The 12666-nt window shown below is 30.1% G+C and overlaps 1 protein-coding gene across 3 annotated transcripts in view; it reads left to right on the top strand.

Annotated features, from left to right (window-relative positions):
* LOC149890005 (uncharacterized) overlaps positions 1–12441 on the top strand; it is a 52346-nt gene extending 39905 nt beyond the window's left edge. For all 3 annotated transcript variants that reach the window (XM_090086372.1, XM_090086373.1, XM_090086374.1), the window contains 7 exons: positions 5730–5960; positions 6436–6874; positions 7707–7941; positions 9959–10091; positions 10631–10874; positions 11233–11473; positions 11922–12441. In XM_090086372.1, the coding sequence (XP_089942498.1) occupies positions 5730–5960; positions 6436–6874; positions 7707–7941; positions 9959–10091; positions 10631–10874; positions 11233–11473; positions 11922–12240 (1842 nt within the window). In that variant the 3' untranslated portion in view covers positions 12241–12441. The remainder of the gene's footprint in view (positions 1–5729; positions 5961–6435; positions 6875–7706; positions 7942–9958; positions 10092–10630; positions 10875–11232; positions 11474–11921) is intronic.
* Positions 12442–12666: the final 225 nt, after the last annotated feature.

The raw sequence follows: 12666 nt of genomic DNA, 5'->3' as shown, positions 1-12666 counted from the left end.
AAAAATCAACTTAACCCATTAAGTCAAAAGTACGTTGTTTTTTTTTTGTAGGTTAATTTTACTCTAAAAAAATTATTTATTGCATTTTAATCAAAATAAGAATTTTGTGTCATCAATGAGTGTCAAGGCGTGCTGTTGTTAAATGGCAACAACATGTTTAAGGACAACAGTAGTGCTGTTGTTAAATGAAAGCAGTGGTGCTGTTGTTAAATGACAACAGCATGTTTAATGATAACAGTGGTGCTCAATAAAAAAGCAATTTTGTTGATCATATGATTGCAGTGGTCCTTAATAATTAAACAGTTAAAGTAATTACCATGCATGAAACTAACTGTTTGCATGGTTTATATCTTTATTGTTCAAATTTATTTATTTAAATATTGTTTAATTTTTTTTGTATGCACATAGAAACCTCATTTTTAATCTACAAAGTTGACTATTAAGTTGGAACTTTAATTTCAGTTCTACTGTTCTTTGCTCATCCTTCAAAATGATACTCATTTTTTAAACTACACAGATATTAGTTGCTTTTTGTCAAATTTTGATGAACCCAATAAAAACATAAACCTCTTGATAAAGGCTTTATTCAACAATAATACTAATCTAAAGATACAAGAGTTTTAAATATATACATAACATAAAAAGTTCAAAAACAGTAATATAAACACAACAAATCACAACAATCTTCCCATCTATATAGAAAAGAAAACTAGTTTCATCAGTTTAGTATAAAGTCATCAAATTTTGCATGAACTTTGCAAGTTCTTGTAGAACGTTGCAAAACGTCAGTAGATGACTCGTTTTTTGGTTTATTTACTTCAACACTTATTTCAGATGCTATTTTCGGGGTTGGGCTTCTATTTACATTAAACACTTCCGCAGTTACATTATCATGAGATTCAATAATTCTATTTTTGTTGATATTATAAGACTTTTCTTGTGGGGCAGAATATAGTGCAAGATCTTGAAGTGAAACAGTTGATCCTCGTCCATCTGGGTAACGAATATTAGCATACGTTGGGTTTACATCCACTAATTCGACTTTATCACCAAGATTATTGTTTTTGTTTGTTTGCACAAAATGTCTAAGAAAAATGGGACCAGGATTTAACCATGAGGGTAATGAAGTTCCACATGATGAACGCTGAGGGAAACTGAATAATCTCTCATGGGGTGTACAATTAGTTGCGGTTGATAATAACGAACAGAGTGAGTGAAGGGCATCCGATAGAACAATCTCCCAATTTCTAATATCTAGTTGTGGGTTTTTAGTGCCAAACAAATATTTCTCCATATCAACCCATTATATCTCTCAACTTGTTCATTACTGATAGGATGATATGGAGTGGAATTACTTGTTGCAATTCCTTTCTGAGTCAGGTAAGATTTTAGTTCATTAGATATGAATGATGAGCCTCTTACATACAGAATGAATGTAAGTTGGAAAACCACAAAAAGAGAATATTTGGTCAAAACATTTCACAACGTTTGTTGAACTGATATCTGGACACGGGATATCAAATGGATACCGAGAATATTCATCAATAGCTGTAAATAAGTACTTATTTCTTGAATTAGGTGGCAATAGTCCTTTATAATCTATACTTAGGCAATCCATTGGATGTATTGATTTGATTAACTCACTGACATATGCAGATTGATAAAACTTTGGTTTTAATTCTGAACAAATATGGCAGTTAGAACAAATTTTCTTGACCTCTTCCGTGGAAAAAGGTAAGTTCTTAGATTTAACAAAGTGAAGCATACAAGTGACTCCTGGATGACATAAACAGTTATGTATAACGCTTAGGTTTGTTTGAGGTTGAATTGTGGCACAAAAAGCACGCGTAATTGCATCAGGGACTACATTATCACTTCCAGGACGATACAGTATAGTATAGCTAAACTCTGCTAACTCCATCCTCCAGCACTGAATCTTACTATTTTTAATCTTTGTTTTCTTTTGGTTATCAAACATAAAAGCTACAGAACGCTGATCAGTGATTAACTGGAATTGATTTCGTAACAATAAATGTCGCCAATTTGGAACAGCTTCAATAATAGCCACTGCTTCTTTTTCTACTGCTGGGTAATTAATTTCACTTTTGTTTAATGTCCGAGACATGAAAGCAACTGGGCGACCATTTTGATTCAAGGTAGCTGATACAGCTACATCTGAGCCATCACATTCAACAACAAAAGGTAAGCTCTCATCAATAGAACTCAAAGTGGCAGAGTGAAGTTCCCTTTTAAGTAATTGAAATGCTTCAAATGCTTCTCTATCAATTGGGAATGATTTAACATTAATTAAAGGTCGAATTTTATTTGCGAAAGAGGGGATCCACTTTGAGTAATAAGAAAACATACCCAAAGTTTGACGAAGTATTAAAACATCAGATGGAGGAGGTAGTAAATCTAAAGGACGTAATTGTTCAGTATCTGGTTTTATGTTGTTATGACTAATGCAATAACCAAGAATATTTATCGAAGGAACTGAAATGACAGATTTTGATTCATTTAATGTTAAGCTCCAACGTTGTGAGGCAATTTGAAACTGTAGACAATTTTCATCATGATGTACCTGATCATACCCATCAATGGTTATATTGTCAAGGTATGGAAAAGTGTCATGTAACTTTTCTTCTTCAACAAATTTGTTCATAGATCTTTGGAACATAGACACCATTAGTAACTCCAAATGGAATCCTGCAAAGTTGGAACAATTTACCATTTGCCTCAAATGCTGTATACTTTTTATCTAAATTTTTAATAGGAATTGGGTGGTAAGCACTTTTTAAGTCAAAGGTAGAGAATACCTTGTATTTTGCAAGTTTGTTTATCATATCATCTATTCTGGGGAGAAGGTATGCATCTAATTCAAAGTAAAGGTTAATTGTTTGAGAGTAATCAATGCAAAGTCTTTTTTTGTTTGATTTATTAAGATCCTTTACGACCACTACTTGGGCTCTCCATGGTGAGAAGCATGGCTCAATTATACCATCTGATAAAAGCTGTGATATTTCACTTTCAATGAAATTTTGGTCATCTTTATTAAATCTTCTTGATTTGGTAGCTATTGGCTGCGTTTTGTTTGAAATACTCGTAAACAAGGAAGGTATTTTTATTTTAGCCTTTTGCAGTGCACATAGGTTATTTTTCCTTGTGACTATTAAGTCTTCTTTTTCTCCACCAAATGGAAAAATAAGATGTTTGCGTTGCTTTTGGAAGTCATAGCCAAGTATGATATCACTACAAAGACTTTCCAAGACACCAAATCAAACATTATTATACAGTAAACCATTTAGTTCCAGGTTAACTGAACAACAACCAACCAAACCAGACTCCATTGTTGTGAGGGCCATAGAAATTTTTCTTTTACTGGGTAACGTTTTTATTTTCAATTTATCAATAATTTTTTTGCTTATAAAATTATCTGAACTACAAGAATCAGTTAGTGCTGTTAATGATTCATCATTAACTTTGACACCAACAGATGCATGAGAAAGGCTCTCAGGACAACCACTTGAAACAGTACACAAACTTGGTTTATTTACTGCAGCAGTAACACTTTGGGTCTTATTGATTGGCCGGCCAAGACAAAATTTGGAGAAATGTCCTTTTTTTCCACATTTAAAACATGTAACATTTTGAGACGAACAATTTTTCCGAGCAGAGGTTCGATTGAGTTGGTTGTGAGATTGATTACCACAATAAATACAATATGTTTTTGGATGAATAGGTATAGCATTGAGTGTTGCTGAAGATTCTTTTGGTAACTTTATAGTAGCAATAATATTTGGACTGGTTGATGATGAGGGGGGTTTCTGTAAATACGACTCAGAGCTCCTCTGAGCAATATCAAGAGAGCAAGCTTGGTTAAATGCTGATTTTAAATTTAATGTTGACTTTTTAAGAAAGCATTGGCGAATGTTATTTGAAGTTATTCCAGAAATAAAAGCGTCTCTTATTTGTTCCTCTCGATATTGTTCAGCTGAGAAATCATTATAATTACAGTTTTTGCTAAGTTTGCGTATTTCCTAAAGAAAGTCTTCAAGAGATTCACCTGATGTTTGATGCCTTATTAGTAATTGATGCCTTGCAAAAATTTCATTAGGGATTTTTATATATAAGTTTTCCAGAGTTTCAATAATGCTCTCATAGGAATCACACTCTTCAATGTAATCATAAATATTGGATGATACAAAATTAATGATGGAGCGAAATTTATCTGGAGCATCCTCTCCACAATCCTCAATGAAATTGTAGAACATCTGGCTATATTATTAATATATCTACTCATAGAAGATTTTATCAAAAAAGTAGACTGGGTCTGGGGTTCCTCACCCAAAACTTTTTTTAACAAAATTTAACACAGAAACTTAATTTTAGTATTTTTTAATTTTGTCATCGAGGTCGGTAGTTTGTTTGCAAAAGACTGGTTGAGAAACAACCAGTCTATTGCAAACTGAACTGAGTTTTCCTATTAACAACATGCTTTTACCAGTCTTTCAACATATTGTTTTGTTGACTTTACAGCTAGAGAAGTTCTTGTTAAATTGAATGGAGAACCGATTCCTGGCATAGAGGTTGTTTTTTTTTGCCTAATATTTAAATGTTAAAGTATTTAATTGCAAATTATTTCAGAAAAAACAACTTGTTTTCAGTTGTGTGCCACCTTAAATTTACCAAGATAGTATTATTTTGCTATATATTAATATATAAATTTACCAAGATAGTATTATTTTGCTATATATTAATATATAAATTTACCAAGATAGTATTATTTTGCTATATATTAATATATAAATTTACCAAGATAGTATTATTTTGCTATATATAAAAATAAAAAATAAAAACAGAAAAAGTGATGAAAGACCTTTTGTGATCACAAAGAAAAAAGATAATAGATTGAATACACACACACATACACACACACACACATACACACACACACACACACACACACACACACACACACACACACACACACACACACACATACACACATAACAAAATTGAATATGACATTATGATAAAACATATTTTATGATGTGAATAAAACTTTATTAAAAAGATACATTTATCAAGATTTTGTTTCAGATTGTATATCTAATTGATTAAGCCAAGGTCCAAAGGAGTATTGTACTTAACTGCATTTCAACAAGGCCATACTGTTGCTCAACATGAGTTTCATGTTGTTTTATAAAAAGCACTTTTCACAAAAATAACATATTTTATATCTCTTTTTTCAATCTGATTAGGTTCATGTTGAGCAACAGTATGGCCTTGTTGAAATGCAGTTAAGTATTCACATCATAAAATATGTTTTATTATAATGTCATATTCAATTTTGTTATGTGTGTATGTGTGTGTGTGTGTGTGTGTGTGTGTGTATGTGTGTGTGTGTGTGTGTGTGTGTATGTGTGTGTGTGTGTGTGTGTGTGTGTGTGTGTGTGTGTGTGTGTGTGTGTGTGTGTGTGTGTGTGTGTGTGTGTGTGTGTGTGTGTGTGTGTGTGTGTGTGTGTGTGTGTGTGTGTGTGTGTGTGTGTGTGTGTGTGTATTCAATCTATTATCTTTTCTCTTTGTGGTCACAAAAGGTCTTTCATCACTTTTTCTGTTTTTTTTTTACTTTTTAGTTTCTTTGTTAAATTTATTTCTATGTTATGTATATCATCTAAGATTGCTGTTTGAAAGTGTAAGAATAGAGGTTTTTAAAAATGTTTTTTAAGGTACTGGATGTTTTGGTTGAGAAGGTGCAAAATACTGAGAGTGATGACATTGCTGTTTTGTTGCTTGGTTATGAACCTCAAATGCGAGAAATGCTTCGTGATCAGAACCCAGGACTAGCTAGACGTTTTGCGATGGATTATGCTTTTGTCTTTGAAGATTACACAGAGTCTGAGTTGTTCAGTATTCTAAAGAGTGTTTGCAAAAAGAAAAACATTCAGTTGTCTATAGAGGCAAGTTTAATTTTTTTGCAATCATAAGGCCTATGAAAGCAGAATTCTTAAATGCCACACCCTTGCTGCTTAGTTTAAAGTACATAAACTCAATTCTAATGTTTATATTGTTGTTGTTTTGTTGTTTTTGTTTTTTTGTTTTGTTTTGTTTTTTTTTATTTATTTATCTAATTCTTTTGTTTGTATGTCTGATTGTCTTCTACTTGTATTTTTTAGTCAAAAAATACATTATTGAAAAATATGATTAGTAGTATATAAATAAGTTTTAGAGAGAATCAATTTCAAAGTATGCTTTTTCAAAATATTTATAACAAAAACTCACTTAACAAAGACCTTTGCTTAAATTTTAATCAAAGATCCAAAAGGTTAAGTAATGAAATGATGTTTAAAAAATTAAATCAAACATTTTTTGAAATAAAAATAAGTTATATTAGAATGGCCCCACCATTAACATACTTTTTATTTTGTTTCATAGGTTTCAGAAGCCATTTTGAAACTTTTAGAAAAGCAGCGTGCACAAGCCAATTTTGGGAATGCGGGTGCAATTGATAATGTGATTCGAGCTGCTTTGGCCAAAGCATCAAGCCGACCGCTGACTTCAGGTGACAAGATTAAATTACTTCCTTCAGATATAAGTGACGGTGAAATAGAAAGAGGCAGTGATCCATTTGCACCATTAGAAAAGTTGTATCGAGTGGAAACAATTAGACAGCAGCTTATTGAAATCAGAAATCTGTTCAAAGTTGCTCAAGCAGAAGGTTCAAAAGATTGTCCAGAACTGGGCCATTTTGTATTTCAGGGAGCTCCTGGTACTGGTAAAACCACTGTTGCAAGAGTTATGGCAGAAATACTTTTTGATTTAGGATTGTTAGCTAGAAAGCATGTTGAAGAGACTTCAGGACTTGGATTAACAGGTAGTGTTTTATAATTTTACTTTATTCAATAAAATAAATAGCTATATTCAAGATTTCACTTAAAATTTATATGATCTTAATTCAATGAAGTTTTTTTTTAATTCAAGACTAGTTTCAGATGGTTTATCAAGTTTTAAAATATTTGAAGTTTAAGTTTTTTGAAGGGTAAAGAGGGTTGTTTGTAGTAACTAAAGTTACTAAACTAAAAAGTTTAATGTTGAAATTTGAATTCATTTTTAAGAATATTTACTTAAATATATTGTACTAGAACATTCAAAGTATGAATTTCATTTTCCACTGTCAAATTGTTGTTTTTTTTAAATAATGTTTAAAGGATTGTAGCTCTGTATGATTTGCAATATATAATATTTACTCCTTGTATGTTGATACTTTTAACACATAAGCATAAGATATTTACTTTCAAAAACACACAGCATGCGTTTTTTTAAACAAGAAACTATTATGGTGTAATATAATATAATGTATACGAAATGCATGTTATTAACACATACGATTAAATATGAAAAATTATACTGGATACTATAAAGATTTGGTACTATATTTGTAAGATTTAGAAAGAATAACTTTGGTGAGTTAATAGTTGTGAAATAAAACATGTTTTTGTTTAAAGTTCAACATTAAATTTAGTTTAGTTACTAAACAACCCTACAAACAACCCTTTCTACCCCTAAATACGAAAAAAAACTAAACTTGGTAACTGGTAACTCATTTAAAACTAGTTTCAAGTTTCAAAAAAAGTTTTAAAAGTAATTGTGTTTTTGTCATATTTGGAAAAAAGTTTTTTACCAGCTGACTGCAAATCATTTTTTAGGAGAATTTGTTGGTCAAACCAAGTCACGAGTTAAAGAGAAGCTAGATGCTGCTAGAGGTGGAATTCTTTTTATTGATGAAGCTTACGAGTTGGGCAAAGGTCATTACGGAGAAGAAGCTATAACAACCTTGGTTGCAGCAATGACAGATCCTAATTATAAACTAGTCATCATTATTGCTGGATATCCAAAAGACATGGATCTAATGCTTTCAAGAAATGTTGGCTTAAAAAGCAGGTAAAAACTAGACTGTATTTTTATTGATAAACATTTTATTTAAACACTTTTGTTTAGTTCTTTTTTGTGTATGTGTGTTGCTATTACTATATTTGCTATTGCTTGTAATTTGATCAACCAAATGGGTGTGGTTTTTATGTGTGGGTTTAAAATGCAGGTAAAAATTGCAATTCACTCAAAGATTTTTGTGAAGTGTTCTTAGTCTGGTTAAAAAGTTTTTAAACTTTTGATAAGTCCTAGTATTTAGGTTGAATTGCAATGATCAAAAGTCATAGTAAATCTCATAAACTTGTACAAATAACTTGAAATATTTTTTAAGATAATAAAATTTAAGGGTGGGAGTTAAGGTTAGTTTTAGTCTAACAAAAATTAGTCGACTAACTTTTTAGTCTAACTAACTTTAGTCAACTAACTTTTTAGTCTAACTAAATTTAGTCGACTAACTTTTTAGTCTAACTAAAATTAGTTGGCTAAAACAAGATTTAGTGCTAAAAAAGAACTGAATAACCAATACCATGAAATTATATGAACATAGTATGAATTATGACAAATAAATCAATTTAAAGATATTCATCAAAAATTATTGTTTTGTACGTAATATAATTTATGACAGTTAGGTATAAAAATTGTTTTGTTTGTACCTAGTATTGCCCCAAATTTTCTTTTATTGATTTAAATAAAAATTGGTTTGTTAGCAGAACAACTCCGTCAAAACAGCAGATATTTTATACCAAAAACACAATTAGTTATTAGCATTTTAATAATGTTTTTTAAAATAAAAACAAAATTGAGAGTTGAACAAGATATATGTTCAATTACACAATATAGAAATAATAAAAAACATTAATTGCCTAACTGTCAATCTTTTGTTGTCATTGTGAATATCTGCATTTTTATGAGTTTAGAACAAAATAAATTAGGTATTATTACTTCAAAAAATCATTGCAGGTATTATATAAAGGAAATCCAAAAATGCTTCTGCACATAACACACCTTTCAAAAACATGACACCATTTTTTTTTATAAATTGATTTCACATGTGTTTTATAATTTATAATTCACTTCAATTAGAAATTGAAAAATCCAGACCTTAACTGCTTTTCATTGAAATTTAAAACAAGTACTTAATAATAACAGGGGACTAATTAGATAAGTTTTATTACAAAATTCCAGGTGTATATGTATATAAAGGTTTGCACCTTTCTCCAAAAACTTGAAAAACTATGAAAATCGACCTTGAAAAAGATACCCTGGAGATGTAAATTGTAACTTAAAGCAATTTGTTATTTAAAAAGTGGCGCTCAAACCACTTCACAACTTACACATTACAAGATTTTTAAAAAATATTTTTTGGGTAAAAGTAACAATATATTTTTTGCAAATTAAAAAGTTAGTTGACTAGTTTTAGTTAGACTAAAAAGTTAGTCGACTAAATTTAGTTACGCTAAAAAGTTAGTTGACTAAATTTAGTTACGCTAAAAAGTTAGTCAACTACATTTAGTTAGACTAAAAAGTTAGTCGACTAGTTTTTGTTAGACTAAAAAGTTAGTCGACTAAAGTTAGTTAGGCTGAAAAGTTAGTTGACTAAATTTAGACTAAAAAGTTAGTCGGCTAAAGTTAGTTAGACTAAAAAGTTAGTCTGTTAATTTTAGTTATGGTTTTTTTAGTTAAGTTAGTTACAATTTTTAGTTTTGGTCACAACACTAATAAAATTTCAAGATAAATTTGGGATTTTTTTTGTCATGTCTTAACGATTAGTTATAAGAAGAAAAAGTTTTACTTGAACAAATTGAAAAAAAACTTTCTTGTTGCTTATTTGATTAGATTAGATTAGTATTTAGATTGAATTGCAATGATCAAAAGTCATAGTAAATCCAACTCATAAACTTGTACAAATAGCTTGAATTATTTTTTAAGATAATAAAATTTCAAGATAAATTTGGGATTTCTTTTTTCATGTCTTAATGATTAGTTATGAAAAGAAAAAATTTTATTTTAAAATCTTTTGCTTTTGAAGGTTTAAAAGATTCATAGATTTTGAGGATTGGGACAGCAAAGACTGCATCGAATTTCTTCAAAAGAAAGCTCAAGCTGATAATTACGATTTTGATTCAGACTTAAAAGACTGTTTTTATCAAGGATTAGAGGAAGTATGTTTGTATTTACTGTTTTTTTTTACATGCTTTAAAGTAAGCTTAATCGGACTAAACAATATTCAGCCAAAAGGGCTGTTGTAATTTTATTAATTTTTCCTATCTTCCCTATTTTCCTTTGGGTTAACTATGTTAAAACTTGTAACTCTACAAAAGAATAAACCTCTTGAGTATCAAAGTTTTGTTTCTAAATATTTTGTTCATGGTGTAAAATACAATAAAAACAGTAAAACTTCAAAAACATTTTGGATTATTCTATTTAAACCAAAACGTATTTTGGATTTTTCAATTTAAACCAAACAAAACTAAAAATTCTCTCATACAAAAATGCACAAATTGTGTTAAACTGTATGTTGATAGAATTGTTTATTTTTCACTTTTTAGTTTATTAAAAAAATATTTAGTAAAATGAAAAATGCAAATCATTTTTAAAAGCAAAAAATATTGCATCAATTTTTCATTTTTAAATTGAAATTGAACGTGATGCGAGAATTCAATAAACTTGTGACTTAATTTCCGCCTTCTTTTCTTTTAAGCTGCGTTCGTTCCCCGGATGGGGAAACGCTCGTGACGTAGTTGGATTGTGGCAAAAAGTATTAGAACAACGTGCAAACCGTGTTGCGCAAGCACCGGAGTCTAAAAAACGTATTTGCAAATCTGATGCTTTAATGGCTTTAAATAATATGATTAAAGATCGTAAACCTAAAATCAGTAAAGAAGAACTAAATGAGAGGTTACAGAGCGAGCTAAACAAGTTTCAACAAGTTCAATATGAATCAGGTAGTGATAGTATTTCATAGATTTTTATTTACAAAAAATGTCTAGCTAAGTAAAATGCTTTTAGTAAATAAATATAAACAAGATATAAACAGTGAGACAACAGATTAAAAGTATTGATAAATAAAATATGTTTTTAGAATGAAAACAAAGCGAAGTAAAAGATTTATTAATATTTAAGTACCAGTTTATAAATAGTTGAACAGTTAAAGCAAATGGATATGCTAAAACCATTTATTTGACTCAGGGTGAAAAAAGTGAATCAATATTTGATGAACATTTTGTCTTTAATTGCTTCCTTTAATAATTTTCATAGTTTAATTTTTATCTTTGTAATTATTGTTTTCATCATTTTGGTCAGATGTCATGCCAGCAGCACAAAAAATGTCAAAAAAGAATGTATTTGAAGAAGTTGAAAAATCAAAAGATATCAAAAAAAAGAATTATTCTCCAAAGCAAGACCAAACTGACACTAAAGATGTTTCTGATGACGCTCGTGACCCTGGCGTACCAGATGAAATATGGAGACAACTGCAGCTTGCTAAACTTGCTGCAAAGGAAGAGGAGCAGAAAAAAGAGTTAAAGAAAGAAGAGGAGAAAAGGTGAAGTCGATGTAGATTAACGAACAAGTTTTTTTATTTTGGTTGTGTTTTTCTTCGGAGACTTTCTAGTTTAATTCTAATTTGATAATCTTAAATATGATGCACCAAGGCATAAAGTCAACAACGTGCTTTTAATCAGATGATCATGTGCTTTGTATAGGTTGCGCACAGAGTATTATGTGCTTACAAAACCTTCATGAAAAATTTGATTAATACTAGAAACATTATGTAACTATTCATATGCTAAACTAACAATTTGATGGGTGTGTTTGTACGAACGTATAGTTTGATAGCAAAATTTTTACATACATTTGAAACATGTTGATAGTTTTTTGTTTTTGATTTCGTTGTTGTTTTTGAAATTTAAGTTCGAAATTTCAATTTCAATTTTAAATTTCAAAATTTATGCTTGTTTTTTTAACAAATTTCAAAATTTGTTTTTTTTAAGACTTCAAGAAGAAAAAGATAACTTATTGAAAGAACTTCTTCGTGAGTTGCAAGAGGAGAGAGAAGAAGAAAAACGTCAGCAGATGTTGTTCGAGTTAAAGAGAAAACAAGAGGAAGAACGAAAGCGCCGGGAAGCAGAGGAAGAACGGCTGAGAGAAGAGCAGCGAAAGATCCAAGACATTCAAAACGCTATACGCAAAATATGCCCATGTCCCGCAGGTTTCTCCTGGTATAAGCAAGGAGGCGGATGGAGGTGTGGAGGGGGTAGTCATTATGTTTCTGATGAACAGTTACAACGTCAATTTACTTCCAATAATTAATCTTTCTTTAGGAACGAGGAATTTTTTTGCGATTACATTTTTGTAGAAACAGCAAGCATTTTTTTTAAGTAATTTTTTTTTTTTGTATCGAAATTTTAAACACTTAGATGTTTATGCGCTACATCGCTCATCGCTGATCATCCTCGTTTTTTGTGTTTTTGTATGGTGTTTGTTGTAAGATTAATATTTATATCCACACTAGCGGTTTTGTTATGACTTTGTATGTATAAGAACATTTAATTAACACCTCAGCATACACTGCAACTCATAAAATAAAGCTTCAGGTCTTTTAAACTCGAATTCTTAAGAAAGGCATATCCCAATCACAGAACCACATTAAAACTAAGTTTTTTTAAAAAAAAGTGCGGGAAAAAAGTTACTGAAAACCATTGTTTTTATGCATGGTGTATTGTTAATCAATCAAAA

This window comes from Hydra viridissima, unplaced genomic scaffold (genome assembly GCF_058129835.1).
Source record: "Hydra viridissima isolate aposymbiotic clone 2 unplaced genomic scaffold, HvirCarnegie_v1 scaffold_4, whole genome shotgun sequence".
NCBI classification, from domain to species: Eukaryota; Metazoa; Cnidaria; class Hydrozoa; order Anthoathecata; family Hydridae; genus Hydra; species Hydra viridissima.
The sequence above is the reverse complement of the archived record's forward strand: the minus strand, read 5'-3'. Positions and strand labels throughout refer to the sequence as shown.